Source organism: Tursiops truncatus, chromosome 10 (genome assembly GCF_011762595.2).
Source record: "Tursiops truncatus isolate mTurTru1 chromosome 10, mTurTru1.mat.Y, whole genome shotgun sequence".
In the NCBI taxonomy this organism is placed as follows: Eukaryota; Metazoa; Chordata; class Mammalia; order Artiodactyla; family Delphinidae; genus Tursiops; species Tursiops truncatus.
In genome coordinates, this window is record NC_047043.1 from 75339324 (window position 1) to 75362159 (window position 22836).

Below are 22836 nucleotides of genomic sequence, written 5' to 3' on the forward strand. Positions count from 1 at the left end.
CTCTGGGCTGTCTGCGTGCCATTTCCTTAATTCATCATGAATTTTTTCTCGGGCCATGTACGTGAGGGGGGGTACACGTTGGAGAAATATTATGTAAGTTTTTTGAGAGGAAATTAAAATGTAGAGCTTTCTGAATCACCAAAGAAAGTACTGCTGGATTTTCCACTCTTGCATTGGGATCATTTCTTCTTGCCGCCATCACGACAGGGATGTGAGAGCTGACTTACACAAACAACTACCACATTAGAGAATAGGAAGTCCACCTTCAAGAAAATATCCCCTCTTGCCCATTGCCTGTATTATTCTGTATGCATTTAGTGTATGCCTTACGTGGCCATGAGCCATTTACTACTTTAGGCATTTTTGTGGTACATGTATCTACAACTCAACTTTGGCATTCAAAAAAAAATGTGAACCTTGTCTTATTATTGATATTTTTGTCTTCCCAAGTGCAAACTGTCTTCATTTGTCATAGTGCCTTATACATAATAGACATTAAGCAAATTTTTTTGCCTACTGGAAGGAAGCACAGTGATTAAGGCTTTGACTAGGATCGGAACAATTCGTTTTTATCCCAACCCCACCCTCCGTCCTAAAGAGTGTTGTAATTTTAGAAATCCTTCTTTTCTTTGGCTGTAAAATGAGGATCATGGTGGTACCTACTTCAGTGAGTATCAATGAATGAGAGTACAGTGCCTGATATACAGTAGGCACTGTATAAATATTTGAAAAATAACAACATGAAGAAAAGTACAGATGGCCATCGTTTTCAGATTTGTTGATTTTTATTTATTCAGCTTAACACAGATAGTGATACAAATTGGAAACCTGGCATATATATAGTTTTAAATCAAACTGCAGCTAGGACAGTTTTAAATGTAAGGGGGGAAATAGAACACAGCGGGAGAAAAGGGCAGCCGAGTGGGCATTTTGTTGTGACTCTGTATACATCATGCTAGGACCCTATAACACGAGAGCATTGACTGCTGTCAACCCTGTTCTCACAGAACCCATCACATCTTCCTCCCGTTACTTGAGAGTGTTGTCATTCATTCAGCCATTTTCCCTATGTATGATTGAGCACATGCTTCCTGGTCAGTGACGGGGTAGAATACCGTTTTCCAAATGTCAGGTTATGTCACATTATACTCGATGTTATCTATCACCTTGATCTGGCTAGAGGAATTCCTGCAGATTTTTCCATTCCAGCCATTACACAAGGTAAAATTAAATGATCCACCAGGCCTGTTTTTCTTGCTCATGAGTTTAAAATACTTTACAGGACTGGTCCTTCAGTTGCACCCTGGTCTACCCACAGTCTACCAGTGGCTTTTTTGGTTGACCTTCATACAGTTTGTTTCTGTTGTTGGGGAGACTTACATATCTCATGGCACTCTTTGTGTTGGAGGGACATTCATTTACACCAAGTTGACCCAGTTTTCTGTCCTGGTTGGAATAGACATACAGAGCCTCAAGCTGTACGGTTTTCTTGAAGAACCAAAGTGTTCCAATATCAAACATATTTGGAAAATATTGAGTTCACACTGTTTGGTCTTTAAATACCATTCCTCACTAAAAGAAACCAGGGCTCAGTCAAGAAATGGCCAATTCCAGGGCTGGAACAGGGGAAATGCAAGGTGAGGTTAGAACATCTGTGCCAGCTAATAAGGAGGTGCTAAAGGATGAAAAATGATGGGAGCATGGCAAAATGACAAAGGAATCTGTTTGAAGGGTCTCCTGCTGGGCAGATTGGTGCTCTGTGAAGCCACAGTACTACAACTGTGGTCCCCTGCCCAAAAGGCACGACCGGAGTCTAATCATGAGAAACCATGAGACCAACCCCAATTCTACATAATAACCGGGCTACACACTTCAGACTACCAAATAAAGAAAAAGAAAGGCTGAGTAACCGTCCCAGGTGAAAGTTGGGGGTCGGAGGGGTCAGTATAAAGAGACATGGCAACTGAATGCAAAGTTAGGTCCTAGATTGGATTCCTGGACCAAGAACCAAATAATGGTCTATAATAAATTTTGTGTCAAAGTGAAACTTGCTCATTTTAATAATGTTACTGTGGCTATGTAACAGAATATCCTTATTCTTAGAAATGATACGCTTAAGTATGTATTGGTAAAGGGGCGTGTTTTCTTCCACCTAACGATTAAGTGATTCAGGGAAGATAATTGCTTGGAGGGAGAGAGGAAGAATGCAGATGGGTAAAATATACATTGGTGATGTGTGTAAAGAATATAAGGGACAGTTAATAGATCTCTTTATTGCCCGATTTCCCAGGTCTTTTCTTCAGTTTCAATTCACCACGTTTCTACAGGAAGAGGATTGCTATACAGTAAGCTTGACTTCGATTCACATTATTAGAGAGAACGCACTTTGGGGGAGGCTGAAGGAAGCCTCTGAACGTGGCACTTGAGAGCAGATACAGAAGGTTGATGGGCTTCCTCGCAATATTCAGCAGCCACCCCGATCCCTTCCAAAGATGTTTTTGTAAAATAGGTTTCTAGCCTGTGCCTAAATTTGTCTCATCAACAGTAACAACAAAATGATTTCAAGTCCAGTGCCCTCTCGGCAAAACTCCACCTACTTATTTACTTTCGTATTTAAGATACCTTTAAAGTTAACGTAATTCAATAGACTACAACTTGAGAGAAATAGCAAGGAAAGCTGATACTTCAGACCTATGGCTGCTCTTCTCTTTATGAGACATTTTATTATCCTGACGGGTGGAGCCGTGACTCAAAGACATTTTCTAAAAATGAATTTCCTCACCCGGTTGTAAATGAAAATGCTCTTGAAGAGATCTGAAAGTATTTTGTATCACACACTATTCAGGTGATGCGTTAAACCATGCTACCCCTGCTCATGGGCTTGAAGAATAAGAAAACCTTCTGTGAACTTAGTTCATTTGAGGGCCTGGGTTTTCAGAGGAAAGTGAAGTGTAATTTTCTGAATATATTTATGCAGAGTTTCTTTCTTGGGTTAGTGGCATTGTCCCCAAAGCAATTCACCCAGTATTAAACTATTTTAATCTGCACCTCATTGAATGGATTTTTTCTCAGAGTAAATTCATGATGTTTGTAGCCGTCCAGACGTAAAGGCAACACATGTATAAGAGGTTGCCAGCGTCAGTGGGAATGCAGAGTCTAAGGAAAATAATTCACCGTAAGAAAGAATATTCTCCAAAAGAATCTACCCATCCTTCTCCCGTCCACTTGGTTATCTAACTTTTCCTAAAAAGTGTCCTGATTTGGGCTCCCTAAATATACCCTTCAGAGAAGATATGTCACCTTGTTCTTAACGTCTTGGTTAATTCAGTCAGCAGGACTCTGTTCACCTTTGACGTGTACTTCAGCTTGTCTCTCTGACTTCCCTTTTCCCATTGGGAATTCATCATTTAGTATCAAGTCTCCATACTCCATCTGGGGTGTGGTTGTTCAGAAAATAGCATCATGTCATTTGGAAAAGTGCGAAAATAGAGGTCATGGAAGAGAACTAATGATATAGGAGATTTAATTTTCTGGAAAGAGTAGGGGCCATTCTAGAAGATTCAGTGCAATCCCATTCATATTAGACATCTAAGGATACCTGCCAAAAGTTAACGTGACAAGGATGACGATTTGTGGAGCACAGTTAAGGTCCAGGCATAGTGCTACACTCTGTACCCTGCACCTACATGTTTGATCCCCACACCCATCCTACCAAGGGTAGGATGATCAAGCGCTTGATTCTATACGGAAGGAATGATGCTTAGATATTCGCTGGCTTGCCTGAGGGCTCACATGCAAGTAAACGAAGAAGCTGGAATAGGGTCTCAGATCTTTTATTTTTATCACATATGTAGTCTCTCAAGAATACTCTGTAGGTTGTTTTTGTTCTCTGAATTGTTCAGGTATTGAGGAATGTGCAGACATTAAAATTGTATAATTATTTTAAGTTGATTTATCCGTGTTCTGCTTTTTGAGTGAGAAACCCTTGCCACATGTAAGAGAAGGTATTTAAGGTTGGGATGAGAGCACCTGGACTTTACACTCATCAACTGATGTTTCTTTTTAACCAAGTCGGCATCAACTTTCTGAAGTACTATTTCCTCATCTGTAACTGAATGTAGTAATTTCTGCCCAGTCGTCACAGGGATTGTTAGATAGATTTAGTGAAATCATGAATGGGATGGCTTTTTGCAAACTGAAAAATATTAAGCATTATTTATTTATTTATTTATTTTTTTGTGGTACGCGGGCCTCTCACTGTTGTGGCCTCTCCCGTTGCAGAGCACAGGCTCCAGACGCGCAGGCTCAGCGACCATGGCTCACGGGCCCAGCCGCTCCGCGGCATGTGGGATCCTCCCGGACCGGGGCACGAACCCACGTCCCCTGCATCGGCAGGCGGACTCTCAACCACTGCGCCACCAGGGAAGCCCTATTAAGCATTATTATTATCATTACCACTATATTCTATTTTGATTGACTAAAATAGTCCATTTGGACTGTTTCTCAAAGCTACTGAGAGCCCCCCTCAGATTCTCGTCATTGGAATGGGCATTATCTATAAACATGTGTCCATTTAAGCGTTTATAATTTTAACATAGGGACTGAATCTCACAGTCTTAGTTTCCTACTTCATGGTATTTAACTGCATTAAAATTTTGTTTCTTAATAGGGACATTTCACCATGACATGAGTATTAGGTAATAAGAAGGTGTTGGTGTTACTTATTTTGTGTGGCCTGAAGGCATTGTAGTTATGTGGAAAGATGTGTGTTTTAGTGATACCTACTGAAGTATGTAGGGGTAAAACGATATGTCTGGGGTTTGCTTTCAAATACTTTAGCAAAGAAAAAAGTACGGATAGATGAGTACCTTTGGCAAAATCTTAGCATGTTGGGGAATCTGGGTCCATTGTACTACTCTCTCTACTTCTGCATAGGTTTTCCTAATGTATTTTCCTAATACGTTTTTTGATTGTTCTTCTACAGATGCAGATTTTCTTTTACAATCCAGATGACTTTGACAGCTTTCAAACTGCCATTTCTGAAAACAGAATAATCGGAGCCATGGCCATATTTTTTCAGGTAAGTTAACGGTGGGCTTAAGTATTGATACTTCAACCAAAGAGTTCTCTTGAGTATTTTTTTTTTAATTCACCGAATTGTTCTATGTTTAATGAATGCATCTGTTTTCTAGTTCACACCTGTCTAAATGAAAGATATTTCATATTGTCTAATGTGTGATTTAAAATGTAAATAAGTATGTTTAGAAACATAATGAAAATTTTTGCATGAATTATTCTGATTTTATTGCTACTTGACTGGTGCACAGATTGAAGAACACATTTATCATCTAAGTTACTTCACTGCTGAAGCGTCTTGAACAGGTTCCTACAGCATATTAAGAGACTGATGTAAAAAAAAAAAAGTGGTTTTTCTTTGGAGCAACTTTAAATTTGACATTACTTGCAAGTAGGTTAATAAATTGCATTGGTCATTTACCTAAAGAGACCTCGTTCCCACCCCACCCCACCCCCGCCAGAAATCCCCATGGTAACTAAAATTTTTATTGGGACCATTTCCAAGTTAGTACATTTTCATTAAATGAAGTCCCTAGTGTGGGTTTTGGCACACAGTAGACATTTGGTAAATGCCAAATAAAATATGTATCTGTATCCAGCCATCCCTGTTTCTATGGGGTGGAGACCCTGTGGTATATGTGTCTTCTCTGCACGAACAGAAGCCTATTCTGGGCACTGTGCTGTTGCCAGTTCACTTGGGTTCTGTCTGGACGCCTTCTGCATCTGAACCGCGATTGTTTTGCCTTAGGCAATACTGAGGTCACTCGAACTTCCATTCTTAGACAGTTTCCACTTACATAGTTACCTCTTATTTTCTGTTGTCCTCTTAGCACACTGTTTTTCATGTTGCTGGACCTCTACTCCTGCAGACCTGCCATCAGACCTACCCCTGCCTCCCTCCCTGTCATGCCCACCCATGTCCAGTCCAACCAGGTTCTCCTTTATAGGTCATCGTTTTTATAGAAAATAAATTTTAAGAATGTTTTTATGAGTACTGGCAGGTCTGTTTCACAGCGTGCTCTACCCAAAAGCTTTCTATTTTTCCGGCTCTAGAAACTCTTGTTAAATGTAAGCCCAATTAAAGTATTGGGCAGGGGGGGCACATTGGTGTACAAACCAGCAAAAGACCTCAGTGTGAAATCCAGGTTTTGGATTTTTAAAGTATTTCCAGGACACGAGTATAGTTCAAATACAAAGAAATTTAATGTGTATTTCATCTGGTTAGTCCTCTAAATTTTGACTTGCTGTCCTGTAGACACAAAATAGAGGGCAGATAATATAAAATAGAATAGTTTTTCCTTTTTTTTTTTTTTTTTAGGTAGCAGCTGTGTTGAGCTGCCTTCTTTGTTTTCTTTATAAGTCCACATATGCATTTATACATCAGAGTTCACACTATGTCATGTAGTGGAAAGAAGACGGTATTGTTATTTTAATACGGCAGTCTCGTTAGAACCTGTATTTTGAGATCTCTGTGTTTTGAATCTTTCTAATAAGAATGCTAAATTTGGGAGTTTGGTATTTCTCCCCCAAATAGAGAAATCTTGACCTGTATTTCCAAATTCAAACCTGGCATGTTACATTTTGGTATTGAAGAGGTATTTATGATTGTTTCAGCAGTGATTCAATGCCAGATATGGTACCAGTTGCTACATTAAATATATAAGATGAATATAGTCAGCTCCTGCCCACTAGGAGGACCTCGCTGTCACAGTCCCATGTGATAATGGCTAGAAAGACATGAATAGAGAAACTTTTCCACTTGTAAAAGGCTGTGGTCTGACTTGGTGCTCATAAACTCACATATTCATTTTCCAGAGTGATAGGATGTGAATGACCTACCAGTGCATGTCTAGGCAAGGCTAATTTCTGTGCAGTTGCTGTAGCTTTGATGCGAACTTACTCCACACACTAGAATAATTTTCTAACACTTTCCATTTTTCATTATCTTTGTTTCTTTTTTCTTCCGGATCATGTGCCTGTGATGCTGGGTTGTTTTGGCTCTCTCACTGCCTTTGCTGTGATTAGATATGATGAGGTTCTTATGTTTCCAAAACACCAAAGCAAACACAAACCTAGCAGACACATGGCTGATCAGGGAACCATATGTTGGCTGAGAGGATAGGTTGCCTGCAGGTGGTCCTGTTGTGGCTCATGGACATGATTATGGATGCTACGTAGTGTTTACAATTATTTTCTTCAGTTAAATGTGGAAGATTTTACATAAAATTTCCTGATAATGTTGCAGTAATCAAGATCTGAGTAGTGACTCTCTGTCTCCTTTGGAGGGGGTGTGAATTCCCATGGCAACACAGTCTCTAGGCGGTTTTCTTCATGACTTCCTGTCAACATGACCTTGAGATCATGACTCCAACCTGGACCCCAGTAACTTTGGCTAGTGCCTGACATCTTTTGGTTACAGACAGAGTTGAAGGTCAGTCTCAGTGCTGAAATATAGTGAGCTGGGTTTCCCCTGAGTGCTTTGCGTGAACACTAGTAAAGGAAGGATCGCCTCCAGGTGTGGAAGAAAACAAGTCATGGCAGCCCCACGTGGTTTTACGCGTTTGGGCGGACACAGCGCTAGAAGGCGCATTCACTTCATAGCTACTCCTGACTGGAATATTTATTACAGTTTTCCAACATATGTTAGTCATGCATCTCGAGGAAGGAACACCTTTATTCTAGTTCACACACCTTTGGCCTCGCAGCCTTCTAGAAGATATAGGGGAAAGGAAGGGGAAAGTCTGATTTTAAAGGATTTTTTAAATAAAGAAGTTAAAACATGAAATTGGCGAGGGATGGAGATATTTGTTGTTAAACCACTAAAGAGAATAAATAAATGCTTGTTTAGCTAATTTATATCAGTACAAAGTTAATTATTTTCTGTTCGTTAAAATAGAATCTCCACTCTACTAGTTAGCCTGATTTGAATTCCTGTGAAAATGTAAATGCCAAAAGTTATTAAAATGCTCTCTTAATATATTACTCTGATAACACTCTACTTGGGTTATCTGTTTGAAGAAGTAAGAAATGAGAACCTAGGTTTATAAGACAGTTGAAATGACAGTGGAATGATAAGGCAATTTGTCGAAGGATGCTTTGCTTTGAAAATAACTCAAAAAGATTTAAATAGCTTTGATTTAAGGTTACCAATCTTTGTCGACTTAAGTTGGGATTACATCCTAATAAACCCGTCATAAGTTTCAAATATCTTAAGTGGAAAATGCATTTAATACACCCAAGTTACCGAACGTCATAGCTTAGCCCAGCCTCCCTTAAACACGCTCAGAACACTTGTATTAGCCTGCAGTTGGGCACAATTATCTAACACAAAGCCTTTTTTTTTTTTTTTTTTTTTTTTTTTGTGGTACGCGGGCCTCTAACTGTTGTGGCCTCTCCCGTTGCGGAGCACAGGCTCCGGACGCGCAGGCTCAGCGGCCATGGCTCACAGGCCCAGCCGCTCCACGGCATGTGGGATCCTCCCAGTCTGGGGCATGAACCCGCGTCCCCTGCATCGGCAGGTGGGCTCTCAACCGCTGCGCCACCAGGGAAGCCCCAAAGCCTATTATTTTAACAAAAAGTCTAACACAACATGAAGTTTTGACTGTCTCATGGAATTTACTGAATACTCTACTGAAAGGGAAAAGCAGAATGGTTGGGTACAGAATGGTTGTACGAGTACTGGTTGTTTACCCTTGTGATCCAGTGGCTGACTGGGAGCTTCGGCCCACTACCCTGCCCAGCGTCAGGAGAGAGTATCTCACCATATCGCTAGCCCAGGAAAAGATCAAAATCTGAAGTAATGTGTGTCACTTTCACACCATCATAAAGTCAAAAAAGTCATAAGTTAGGGACCATCTGTATAGAGCACAGAGTACTCAATCCTCAGATTGACCTTTACCTTTAACTTGACCTAAATTATTTTCTTTTAATATATTTTGGAGTATAGTTGATTTACAATGTTGTGTTAGTTTCCGGTGTACAGCAAAGTGAATCACTTATACATATGCATATATCCACTTGTTTTTTTTAGGTTCTTTTCCCATATAGGCCATTGCAGAGTATTGAGAAGAGTTCCCTGTGCTATACATAGTGTGTATATGTCAATCCCAATCTCCCAATTTATCCTTACCCCTGGTAACCATACATTTGTGTTCTACATCTGTGACTCTACTTCTGTTTTGTAAATAAGTCCATTTGTACAAACAATAAATGCTGGAGAGGGTGTGGGGAAAAGGGAACCCTCCTCCACTGTTGGGGGGAATGTAAATTGGTACAACCCCTATGGAGACCAGTGGGAGGTTCCCTCAAAAACTAAAACTAGAACTACCATTTGACCTATATTTTTTTAGATCAAGAATCTTCTATGATCGCCCTCGGAATTGGGTTCTGATTTGGTTTTTCTTTCTTCCCATCTGTTTCTTCATCATTCCTCTTGGAACGCGTCCCTCCATTTTCCCACCAGCATCGAAATGTCTTCGAACTGTGCACCCTTATTAATGGTTTTCAATCTGATGCTCATAGAAGTTTGGCATCCCCAAACTTTTTATAATTTTGATTACTGTGGTTTTATAGGTTTGATTTTTGTGGATTTTTTTTTTTTTTTTGAGGAAGCACATGATTATCTTTGAACATGTTATGGGGAGGAAACCTCAGGTGTTTTACTACCCAGTTGCTACTGTTATTTGAATGCCAGAAATTTTATTTTTATTGATTTCCTGATTCCATTGAACTTTAGAATTATAAATGCATGATTCTTTAAGAGCATCTGTGTTTAGAAATTTTTCTCGTGTGGTTCTTCCCAGCTTCCTTGTTAGACCCTTTTGGGTTTAATCACATCTGAATCTTTGCATCAGACACAAAGATAAAATTTTTATCACGTCTGCATCCAGAGGCCCAGTCAACAGCATATTTCTTGTACATTTAGGAAATAAATAAATTGATTTTTAGGTTGTCTTAAAGTATTTCTTTTTTGACAACCTATCTTCACCAACTCCATTGAGGCTTCTTCATTTAATGTTAGCGGCTCTGCTGCTTCTGGGAGGATTGAGCCCCTTTACACGAGTATTTGCTTTTTTCCTATTTAAATTTCTACCCACTATCTGACTACTGTCCTTTGGTTTTCTCTAATGTCTGTCACTCAGTCATTTGGGCCCTCTTCACTTCTGCCCTTCTTTCATTGTTGAAAGCAAACTTCAAAACTCAAATGTTTCAAAAGTTGCTAACGCGTTCTTTATATCATCTTGGTGGTACCGACTGCTTAATTATTTTTCTCCATCTGGAGAGGCTTAGTAATTAAATGAAATGGCAGCACCTGGGATTATTTATAGATGTTGAGAAGGCAGGAGGAGCTCTTGATGACTCACCCAGGGTTGACAAGAATGCCTTTTTCTCCACTTCCCTGGATCTCACCTGCCCTCCCCCCACCAAAGGGAGATGTGATTTGTCCTTCCTTCAACCCCCTGTTTCTCTTAGCATTCCAGCTTGCATTCAAGCTGTTATTTTACGTGCTTTTCTTCAGCCTCTGTACTGTGAGATCATTGAGGTCCAGGAGTACTCACTCATCACCCTCATGTCTTGCAAGTGACTTCCACTGTGGCTTGATTGTGCAATTACTTAGCTGAATTCAATGGAAACATATTTAGGCCCTAGAGTCTTGATTGGAAAGAAACAAGCTGATAACGTGGTAGCTAAGGAGTACTAGAAGCAGACACTAGGGAGTGTAGGACCTGAGAACACTAGAATACAAACTCTTGGAGGTGGAGGTCCATGTCTTGTGCCTCTTCTCCCTGTATCCCACCATCCACCTTTCCCTAGCCCTCACATCAGTGTCTTGACCTCAGTTGTTGTTCAGGATATAGGTACTGAGTAGGACTAAGTTACAGGAAACCTTTCAGGATCCCACCACAAGATTAATGATTTGGGCTTTGGAAAAGGATATGTCTAGGTGGCTGTGTAAGCTTCAGCTAAGAAAGGTGGTGGTTGTACAGAAGTATAAGGCTTTCGAGATGGTGAAGGACATTGAACATGAAGTTTCTCAGACTCCTGATCCATTGAGGATGGGGCTTTGCCCGGGAGTTCCATTGGGTCTGACGTGCTTTTTTTTTTTTTTTTTTTTTTTTTTTCTGTATGCGGGCCTCTCACGGTTGTGGCCTCTCCCGCTCTCCCGTTGCGGAGCACAGGCTCCGGACGCGCAGGCTCAGCGGCCATGGCTCACGGGCCCAGCCGCTCTGCGGCATGTGGGATCCTCCCGGACTAGGGCACGAACCCGTGTCCCCTGCATCGGCAGGCGGACTCTCAATCACTGCGCCACCAGGGAAGTCCCTAACATGCTTTTAAAGGGCTGTATCTCTGCTTATGCCTATAGGTGGGAAAAAGCATCAGGGCTTGACACTTCTTAAAGGTGTAGTGCATTCAGAGGCCTTAAAGGAGTGTGTTAGTGCCAAGAATATCTGGCTATATCTGTGTCTGAGAATGTTTTTATAAAGTTTCCCACCAAAATGGTATCATCTCAGTAGACTGTGGGTGGAGAAGCTTTTTTGGATTACTTTGCTATTTTTCATTCTAGCTTGCCTCTTTTTCTTGAGCATTTCCTTCCTAGGGTTAGTTTCTATCTATTTCAGTGCATCTGTATTTATGTTTTTTTGCTTTTTCTTGCTCTTGCTGTGTCCTTGCTTATGCTAACTCATTTGCTCATTGTGCAATGTGTTAAGCACCTTCCTTGTGCCATTATTCATGAACATTGCAAATGTATCCTTAGAACTGTAGCCTGCCGTCAAAGTAGTTAGAGAACTATAAGTTTTGAAAAGAGTTGGCCTTTGAATTCTTTCTTTAATAGTAGCATCATTTCGGTACTTCCCTGGTGACGCAGTGGTTAAGAATCCGCCTGCCAATGCAGGGGACACGGGTTCGAGCCCTGGTCCTGGAAGATCCCACATGCCACGGAGCAACTAAGCCCGTGCGCCACAACTACTGAGCCTGTGCTCTAGAGCCCGCGAGCCACAACTGCTGAGCCTGTGTGCCACAACTACTGGAGCCTGTTAGCCTAGAGCCCATGCTCCTCAACAAGAGAAGCCATCGCAATGATAAGCCCGCGCACTGCAACAAAGAGTAGCCCCCGCTCTCTGCAACTAGAGAAAGCCCGCGTGCAGCAACAAGAGCCAACAAAGCCAAAAATAAATAAATAAGATAAATAAATTTTAAAAAAATAGTAGCATCATTTTGTCATTGGGAGATAGGGGAGGACAGATCAAGTCAGGTAAATAAACTATCAAGAGTATAAGAATTATATCTTTATAGATCTGTATAATTTCAAAATGATAAATATTTCATTTTAAGGGTATGAATTTCCTATTTATGAGTTTTAAAACTGGACTCTCCTCCATTTTTCTTTTTCCTCCCATTTTTCTACAAAGCGAAGCACCACTCTTAAAGTATAAATCATCCTTTTGATTTATGGTGACCTAAAGTCATCTTTTCATTTTTTAAACCATCCTGAGGAATCTTTTTCTTTAATGAAGAACACATTTTCTATCATGGCTGGAGATAGTTCTTATTTTTTTTTTAAACTCCTGACTGGTCCTGTTGGCAACAAGGGCCTCTACTCCATAGAATAAATGGGGGAGGGAAGGAAAGGTGCAGAGAGAGAGAAAGAAGAAGAAGAAGAAGGAGGAAGGGATGAAAGGAAGGAGGGAGAGTAGGAGGAAAGAAAAAAGAAAAATAGTAGTTATACCCACTACCAAACACCCACAGAAGAAAAAAAAGAACCGTTTTTTTTTTTTTTTTTGATGTTGGGGGTAGGAGTTTATTAGTTTATTTATTTATTTTTGCTGTGTTGGGTCTTCGTTTCTGTGCGAGGACTTTCTCTAGTTGTGGCAAGCGGGGGCCACTCTTCATCGCGGTGCGTGGGCATCTCACTATCGTGGCCTCTCTTGTTGCGGAGCACAGGCTCCAGACGCGCAGGCTCAGTAGTTGTGACTCACGGGCCCAGTTGCTCCCCGACACATGGGATCCTCCCAGACCAGGGCTCGAACCCGCGTCCCCTGCATTAGCAGGCAGACTCTGAACCACTGCGCCACCAGGGAAGCCCCCAAGAACCGTTTTTGAGTCGGAGACTATGTTAGTTTCTGTTGGGGAGTCGTGATTGGTTTTTACAGCTTCCTTCTTAGACTGCTTTTTGGGATAATTGAAGTAAACTAGTATGATTCTTAATTTATTCCTTTCCGGTTACTGCTGTTTGAATATCATCCTTCTCACATTTTCCACATCCTGGTTTTATCTGGTTATAAGTTCAGTTCTTTCACTGCATTACCTAGAAGTGTAATTTCAGAATGTTTTGGGCTGATTAAGAAGACTTTGTTTTTATACACACACAAAAATTAAAATACATGTGTTCCATTTAAACTATTTTAACAGCTAATTGATTTCATAGGACTTCCCACTAAGTGAAGGCCAGAGTCATCTTTAATGTTCGGGTGCAATTTTAGAACAGATTTGTGGATGTACAACATTGAATTTGTAGCCTATCAGGTGTTTTCAGTACATCTCCTGTCTGCAGATGGCCTGTAATTCAAATTTCCTCTTAGTGGGCATTACACAGGACTATAATTGGTGAAGCATTACATAATTAAGAGACTTTGAAAAAGACCATGTGAAAGTCTTCTTTAATTAAATCACTGTACTTCAAGGACAGTTACCAAGTACTTTGCCTTTGTGCATCACTAAATGATAGTTTAGAATCCATCATTTAGTTTAGAATTTAGTTGTTTTGGCCATTAGTTCTAATATAAGTCTTTGAATCTGATTGTCATCGTCTCAGATAAAATACTAGGAACTCTGTAGTGATCCCATTAAAATGACAGAAGTGAGACTGGCTGTCTGAGAGTTAAGTGGTTGACCGTGGTCCCATAGCTCCTTGAACTCTAAGCCAAGAATTCTAGTTTTGTGACTCCCAATCCAGTTGTCTCATTTTTCTCAGCTTTGGTCTTCCAGAAGTATAATCTAGTACATGCCTCAGCTAATTAGTTCTCTTGGGAGAATGCCACACACACAGCACTTTGCATCCCAAGGTTAGAAGCTAGTGACAACTCTCCTCTCCTTCTTTTCCTTTAGATAAACTAGTTGAAAAGATGCTTCTAAATAGAATACAAACAGTACTAATAAAGGTTACCATTTCTTGCATGTAAAATGCTAAAATGAAGCGCCCACATTAAACATTAGCTTATTTAATCTTCACTGGGACCCCCTCAAGGTATCATTATGTCCATTTTACAAATGCACAAGGTGAGGCATGGAACTGTTTCTAATATAAATTACCCAATATAACATCAGCCAATAAATGTTCGAGCGAGTATTTCAACAGCAGTAGGATGCCTCCAGGGTCTGTGCTCTTGGTGGAAAACTGAATCAGAAAAATTGGCTCTCCTGTTGGAGAGGGTAGAGAAAGAAGTATGTATCATTGGTTCCATTTATTATCATGTGTATATATGTGCTTCAGGACCCCTCTTAATTTTGCTGGTACCTGAACAGTTATTTTCTTGCAACTAAAAATTGTGTTCTTATTCTTTTTGCCCGTAATTAAAACCTTTTATCCTATTCTGAATTCCCTTAGACTCTGTGCCTGTGATTATTTTATAGATTTGATGACAGTGTTTTTGCTTCTGCTTCCTCCCTTTTATAAAAAAGCCATAAAGAGTATTGAATGAATGGTGTGGTTAGATGAGGACACTGTGAGTGAACAGGGTTAAGATTTAAACAGTCATTTATTAACTTTTTTAATGGCAGTGGTTCTTATGAGGAGGAGCTCGGGGGATTTTGCCCCCAGAGGCCATGAGGCCATGTGTGGAGATGCTTTGGGTTGTCACACTGGGGTGGTGGTGCTACTGGCATCTAGTGTATAGAGGCTAGGGATACTGCTGAAAATTCTACAGTGCTCAAGACAGCCCTCCACAACACAAAATTATCTGGCCCAAGAGGTCAGTGCTGACATTGAGAAACCCTGCTTGGTTTGAGCACCCCAGAAGGTTTTGATCTCAATAGATGTGGGCTGTGAGGGCTGTTTGGGTTATCCTGCTAGCTGATGGCCACAGGAATAAGTACATTACCCCATACCTGAGAATTCCCCTAGTCCCCGGCCAGCCAAGGTTTAGTCAGCTGGATTCTAAGATAAGGCATAAAGACTTAATGCTAAAATATTTAAATCAACCCGTTTCTAGGTATTTCTGCTTCACCTTGGCGGCCCGCTTAAATTAAAGAGCCCATGGGGATATTCGTTCCCAGACGCCGCACTGATTTTTGAAACAAGCACCATTTTAATAGAACACTCAATTAGACCTAGAAAAGTAAACAAAGGTAAGAGCATGTGCATATGCCTTTGAACTAGAAATCAGGGGGAGCTGGTTTGAAAAACTCAGAGATCAAGGAAACTCCCTGGTGGAGGTTGTAGGAGAATCTGGCTCTGCAAATCACAGCACTGTCTCATTCCCATGGTGTTGTAGAAGTATTTTCCCAGGGTAGAATTTTAAAGCTCTTAATGCTGGTTTTGTTTTAGAGGCTTGTTACGGCTTCCCTCTCAAAAGCTTTTGATTCCTTGGCCATCTAGGCATTGTCCCAGAGGAATGCTGAACTATCTTGAGCTGGATGAATCCCGATGTTATACTCACGTGTGGTGCTGATACATTGAGTTGCCCGAATGAGAAGCTTGCCATTCTCTTTTGTATTCAGGGTTTACATTAAAACTACCGTTTGTTTTCTTTGTCTGTAGCATCTTAATATATATGGTACGTGTGTACTTGTCTGAAGCCCAGAGCTTTTGTTTCTCAATGTGTACTGGATGATGCCTGCCCATCTTGAGTGTACCTTTGACCCGTACTCCCAAAGCACACATCCTGTACACCACAGGCATTAAATTTAAAGACAGACTGGTCTGCACAGATCTTTCGTATTTGGTGGAGATCCATTCAGTTACTCTTACACGGTGTGATAACAAACCAGGAAGAAACTTAATTTTCTTTACGTGAGACTTTTCCTGATTCCTCCTGTATCCACCTCCTGCTCTTAACACCTTAACCTTCTTAACACTGTTTGGTCAACTCTGACATTTTTCAGGAATGCGCTCCTGCAGTTTGTGAAGGAGACACAGATTATTGGGAGAACTTCCGTAATACTTTAACCCTCTTACCTTTTACTTGCAAAAAGTAAGCGCCCAAATGTGGTACAGTAAAAGGCACAGTATTGGGGGCGTATGTTATTTTTTTTTTTTTCTTTTTTCTGGAGGGTAGTTGATTTACAATGTTAGTTAGTTTCAGGTGTTAGTTTCAGGTGTACAGCAAAGTGAATCTGTTATACATATACATGTATCCACTCTGTTTTAGATTCTTTTCCCATATAGGCCATTGCAGAGTATTGGGTAGAGTTCCCTGTGCTATACAGTAGGTCCTTATCGGTTATCTATTTTATATATAGTAGTGTGGATATGTCAATCCCCATCTCCCAATTTATCCCTCCCCCCCACCTCCAGTAGCCATGAGCTTGTTTTCTACACCTGTAACTCTACTTCTGTTTTGTAGAGAAGTTCACTTGTACCCTTTTTTTAGATTCCACATATAAGCAATATCGTATAATACTTGTCTTTCTCTGTGTGACTTACTTCACTCGGACAATCTCTGAATCCATCCATGTCACTGCAAATGGCATTATTTCATTCTTTTTTATGGCTGAGTAATATTCCCATTATTTCTTTATTAGGACTGCCTAGCTGTCTTTTGAGAAAAATAGTAGCATTGAATCCCCCTGTTTTGGGTTTTGTGCGAGTCGTAAAATGTATCTATGGATTGACTTCTCTGGACAGGTTTATACAGCAGATTCTGTTTTTCTTAGCCCTTTGCATTCTCTGAATATGTATTAAGTTATGTGATGTTTATGTGCATGCAAATTCCTAGGTAGCTGTATGTAAAATCATAAGTAGAGCTAATTGATTTAGGTCTTGCTTATTTGGTATTCGGTTTGTCCAAAGTTGAGGTAAGATGGGATTACCTAATTCAGAAAGCATCAATTAGGAACAACAGTACTATAGATAGCACTGCAGTGAGAGGGACTCCTTAATCTCTGTGTATCAACTGGGTATTATCGACCAGTTTTATGTAGTATTCATTTGATATCAATCTTTTGGTTCTAACAGAGAATTCTTACATATGATATATATGTGTTTGGAGAGGGGTGCTCCTAAAATCACACCAGTGTGAACCACATATAATGACATGAAAATCTCTATCTCTGAAATGATACCCAGTTTGGACACTCGGATAATTCAGTTTCTGGGACTTCTTGATCTGCAGTCCTGAGGTCTGACTCAACTTTCTGCAGTGTTTTCCCCACAGCTTGGCATCCTTGAGCACCATTCTAATGAGGTCTCAGTGAATTCTTTCTATTTTTAGGCACTCTCCAATGGTGGCTGCCAGGCAGTAGTTCTGTTTGGTTTTTGTTTTTTTTTTTTTTTAACTGAACTGATTATAAGGTTTAGCACCAGATGTCTCAGAAATGCAAGCAGCTAACTAACACAAAGCCAATTCCTAGATCATTCAGGAAAGGAAATGAATGTTTAGGACCATGTCCGAACTTGTTGACCTGGCTACCCTGTTTTTTTTGGCTTCTTTTGTTTTGTTTTTTAATGGCAATCACTCTGTAGCTTTGGTTCCTCTCTATTTTGTATTGTACAGGTAAAAAATGTCCTTATCCCACTAAAACAGTTCAGACAGGTAAAATCCCAAGTCTTCTAAAAAGAGATTTCCAATTTCCAATTCTCTATGAATATAAACAACAATTTTTAAAAAGCAGTAGGTGATAGTTGTGGATCCTGGTCAAGTGGCTGTCTGCCAAGCATTCTACATACATTACCTCATGTAACGCTCCTAACAGTCCTCTGAGAAGGAGATTCTGATTCCAGAACTTTCCTCCGATGCTTAGATTCCCTTTGATTGTGAAATCAATGTCTAGGAAAGACGTTGGTAAGGGTTGGAATTTTGGAGTGAAAAGTTCTGCGCTAAAGTTCGGATTTGCCACTCACTGGCCTACTTGTTTGGACAAATCTGTTTCTTCCCTCGCTGACTCAAATTGCTTTGTCCGTCAAACTGAGATATTGATATCTGATGGGTTTGTTGTGAACTTCAAATGAAATCATGTCTAGGAAAGTGCTAAGGACCAGAATATGAACCACTCCAAAATTTGTGATATTTTAGCAAATAGAAGTAAGAATTTGGGTGATGTTGATAATTAGGAACAACTGGAATTCACATGCTAAAATAATGGGGAATACTTTGAATGATTACTTCCCTGTATCTTAAAACCTGGCCCAGAATAGATACATTAAGATAATCATATTCCTCTGGGTACATCAAGTATATCCACCTTCCCAGTCTCCTTGCACTTTGGTGAAGGGTGCTTCAGCTCTCTGATTGCCTTGGCTGGGAGACAAGGTTCTGAAGTCTAAGTGTTGTTATTGGCGCTATAACTCAGTAATTCAGGAGGAGATAACCAAATTCAGATTTCCTCAAGGAGCATCTACACGTCTCTCTTACTACTTTAAAGAGGAGCTAAGGTAATTAGTTGTAACACCTTGGATGGCGAAATAGTTATTTAATTGGAGCAGCCAGTCAGCTGGGAGAGAAACAAGCAACACGGGATCAGATGCCTGTGCGTGGTGGGGAGGCCCTTTGAAAATAAAAGGGCCCCATCAACTCTTCCCCCAAGTGATTGCTTAATTCCTAGTAATGAATTCCAGTCCAGGGTCAAAGTTTTAAACCAGGCAGCCTTTACGTGGCTTTATTCGTGCTGGAAGTGTATCCCCTTGTATGAGGTCTCTTATTAGCGTCTGCTTGGTTAGAGGCACTGCCAGCAATAATGATGTGATTGTTAGAGATTTTTAAATACTGTGGCGTGTGAGTGATTGTGCTGCCCATTCATTTCACCCGACGCCGTGTTCAGTGCGGGCCCGAGGTTGAGCTGTGAGTGGGAGATGCTTACCTCTTCTGCATTTTGGCAGATGTGACTCTGTGTCCCCCCCTTGCCTAAAGGGATGTGGTCAGTCCATACACATGCCCCTCCCTCCCTCCTTCTCTCTTGTGGTCATTCCATTGCCTTCTTTGTTCATTCCCTTTGCAAAGCTTCAGTCAGCATGGTGTCCCATGTACAGTAGGCAGCATGGTGTCCAGAGAATTGAATAGAGCATGGGCCCTGTCATCAAGGAGGTGACTACACACACACATACACACACACACACCCATGTAGGCTCTTTAAGACGAGAACCTTTGCTTGTTTGGTGTTATAGTCTCAATGCTGACCACAGAGGTATTGGATGCAAGCAAGAGCCATTACTTAAGAGTCTGCCTGATGAAAGAAAGAGACTCTACATCCCACTTATTTAAGTCCCAGTTTTGCCCATCAGTAGTTGTAAACTTCAGTCAAATTCACTTCGCTTTTCTGTTGCTTAGTTTTCTCATCTGGCAAATGGAGAAAATAATGAGAGACCTGCCTTGGAGGGTTGTTGTGAGGTCGGTATTAGTGAATACAGGTGAAACGAACATGTGCGTGGCACACAGTAGGTTCTCACTGAATGTGAGCTCTCCTTGTAATCTAAGCAATAGCAGGTATCGTCACGTATGCAGTGAGAAAAATTAGTCACCAAGAGCAACAGTTACGTGGAAGGAAGAGTGAAGAACCTGCATCGTGTGAGAGAGGAGAGGCGTTCTGCCCTGAGCTGGGGTCGTGGCTCGTTACCTGGGATTTGTTTTTCCTCTTCCTCTCTAAACTTGGTGCTTGGCGAGAGCAAAGAACAGTTGTCCTCCACAGTGGCTGCGTGGGATCACTGAGCAAGCTTTAAATTGCCCTGGTGCTGGGTCCCACTCCCAGGATTTAGATGTCATTGGTCTGGGAGGTGGCCTTTCTCCTTGCCCTTGCTCATGGGATTCTTAGGTGCAGTGACTGGCTCTCGGGGCTCCCTTGGGTTCCCTGAATTGTTGTCCACCCCACACCCCCATCCCTACTTAGGCAGCTCATGATTCATTTGGGCCTTACTTGGTGGTGTTTTCTTTTTCTAGAGAGAGCGTGTTATCTACTGCTGGCGCCCCAATGACCCTCCCTCCCTCCACTTCTTAGGGTGACAGCCGTCCCACTTGGATTCTGTTCTCAGTTTGTAGTGAACGCTTTCACGAAGTACCATTGTCTGTGGGTGACTCCACCTTGTCTTATTACCCAAGACGACGATTTTCTCACAGGTGTAGGGGAGCCTCGTCATCTCTCCCACCTCCTCGTTTGAGCCAGAAGAAACTCAGGTGTAGGATGTGTTAGTGATGGGCAGTTTGAAGAAGGAGAGCGGGCTGGAGGCTCCCATGAGTCTACATGCTTCTCCCCGTGGAGAGGATGAATGGGCAGAGCGAGGTCAACCTGACTCATTAACCCAGTCGCAAGGGGTGGACTGGGGTCTTGGCTTGGCCGTCAGGGCTGCTTGATGCTGGAGGCCGGAAGCCCGGGCGTCCCCTCTGGCCAGGGTGTAGCTAGGGGAACTGGGAAGACAGCTGGTGGCGGAGGGGCGGGGGTGGGGGTTGGGGGGCGGGGAAGGGCTGAGCTGGCTTTTCCTTTGAGTGACCCAGTATTTTATTTAGGGGAACTTCCCTGACTTGGGGAGGGGCTTGTGGGGGGGGGGGTGCTGAGAGCAGGGAATTAGAGGGATAGAAGGAGCTTCTCCCCAAGCACTTCTGAGTAAATTTGTGCTGGTGCAAATCCCTACTTCTGGTGAGCCCGGGAGGGAGTATGGGAGAGGGGAGAGTTAGTGTGTGTCTCCCCTCTTCTCCCTCCTGCTTCTTCTATTACTGACCGTATCAGGGAGGAAAGTTTTACGTGTCTCTGGCCAGTCCGTACCCGTTATCTCCTTTGATGTCTCAAACTTGTGCAGTAGGAACTTCTCTCCCTAACTGACAAATGAGGAGACCAAGGAACAGACATACTGGATGATTTGCCCAAAGTCACACGACTAGAAAATGGTAGGATTGGAACCCATTCTTCTTTACCCTGGAGGCTCTTCCTGTCTTCCAACCTCAGTTTTATGCTGTTTCTCATTCTGGAAACGCCATCCGCCTGCTTTGTCCAGGAGCGTGGACCAGCATCCTCAAAGAGCTTCTGCTCAGCCCTTGGGGTAGGTGCCCTGGTGACAGTACTCAGGACATAAGGCAGTGAGAACTTTAAGCAAAACCCTTTTGGGGGAAACTTGCATTTTGGAGCCACTTCTCCTACCAGATGTTCTCCTTAACATTTGGATGATGCTAAGGTGGTGAGAGCTATGTGTTTTCCACTCCCTGCCTCTAAAGCATGTGATTTTTTTTTTTTTTTTTTTTTTTTTTTTGTGGGTTATGAGGGCCTCTCACTGTTGCGGCCTCTCCCGTTGCGGAGCACAGGCTCCGGACGCGCAGGCTCAGTGGCCGTGGCTCACAGGCCCAGCTGCTCCGCGGCATGTGGGATCTTCCCAGACCAGGGCACGAACCCGCGTCCCCTGTATTGGCAGGCGGACTCTCAACCACTGCGCCACCAGGGAAGCCCTAAAGTACGTGATTTTGATGGACTGCCTGTGGAACCTCGCTTCGAGCTCGACATTGGATTTTTAAGCTTGTTGCCGTGCGGCTCCCTGCGTCTGGTTGCTTCAGTATGAGCTTGTGGATGTTCTCTGCTAGGATGTTCCAGGCATGGGCAGCACCTGCTAGAGATCTCAGGAGCCGAGCCAGGCCCCTCTGCCCCGCACCCATCACCAGCCCGACGTCCCCACTGAGGCGATCTATAGCGCTGATGCTGAGAGCTCACTCATGCAGTGGGCCGAGAAAGAAGGCTGTCTGTCTTGAAGGCTGTTTGTCTTGTGAGACTGGGATGGCTCAGGGCGTTCTCCGTTGGCTGGTGGACCCCTCGGCTGCTACGGAAACTTTTCGGAAGCCCAGAAGCAGTTCTGCTCACATCTGGCTGTGTTCTCTGACAAGAGGCTTTTTTTTTTTTTTTTTTTTACCTTCCTAGCTCAGAAAAGCTGTGACCCGCTGCAAAGGAGCACTTCTATCCACAGGGCTGCCTTTGCCCCACAGAATGAAAATCCACCTTCAGTGCGTTTATCGCCAGAAGAGCCCCAACGTAATCATCTTCCCCTCTCCGGGTTTATAAATGATGAAATGTCGCACAGCGTTTTTCTGTCGGGCAAATGTGTAAGAGCGGCCCGGATCCCCGGCAAAGTACCGTGCCTTCAATTACATCCTTGTTATAAAAGCTTCGTTTAAAAATCCTTGGGCAATAAAGCAAAGTGAGAGCAGTGTTTACCATCACAAGTTTTAAGCCGACGGTCTCGGTGTCAGCGGGAACTCTGTTAGACAGCGATGCTGTCAGTTCTCGAGAATGTCAAAGCTGCATCCCCTGTGTGGCCTACAGTGAGGCAAAGGAAGGATGCATAAAAGGAGATTTCTGCGACTTGGTTGGGGTGTCACCTAACTGGTGACTTCCAAGGCTCTTCGGGATACAAAAGGCAGTGTTGGGACCTTACACCAATGCAGGGGATTATGTACTATCCTGTGTTCTCAGTGGAAGAAGAGTGTTACTATCTAGACCTTTGCAGCTTATGCATATAGAATAAGCTGACCTCTTTCAGTGTTCATTCACCAAATATCCCTGGTAGCCCAGTGTGCGCCGGGTGCTCTGCTGGGCTCTGGGGCTGCCTTGGTTAGAAGATACCCATTCGGCCTT

The 22836-nt window shown here is 42.3% G+C and overlaps 1 protein-coding gene across 7 annotated transcripts in view; it reads left to right on the forward strand.

Moving 5' to 3' along the window:
* Window positions 1–22836, forward strand: part of PTPRG (protein tyrosine phosphatase receptor type G) — a 725999-nt gene that overhangs the window by 490792 nt on the left and 212371 nt on the right. For all 7 annotated transcript variants that reach the window (XM_073811323.1, XM_073811322.1, XM_073811324.1 and 4 more), the window contains one exon: window positions 4985–5080. In XM_073811323.1, coding sequence (XP_073667424.1) covers window positions 4985–5080 — 96 coding nt within the window. The remainder of the gene's footprint in view (window positions 1–4984; window positions 5081–22836) is intronic.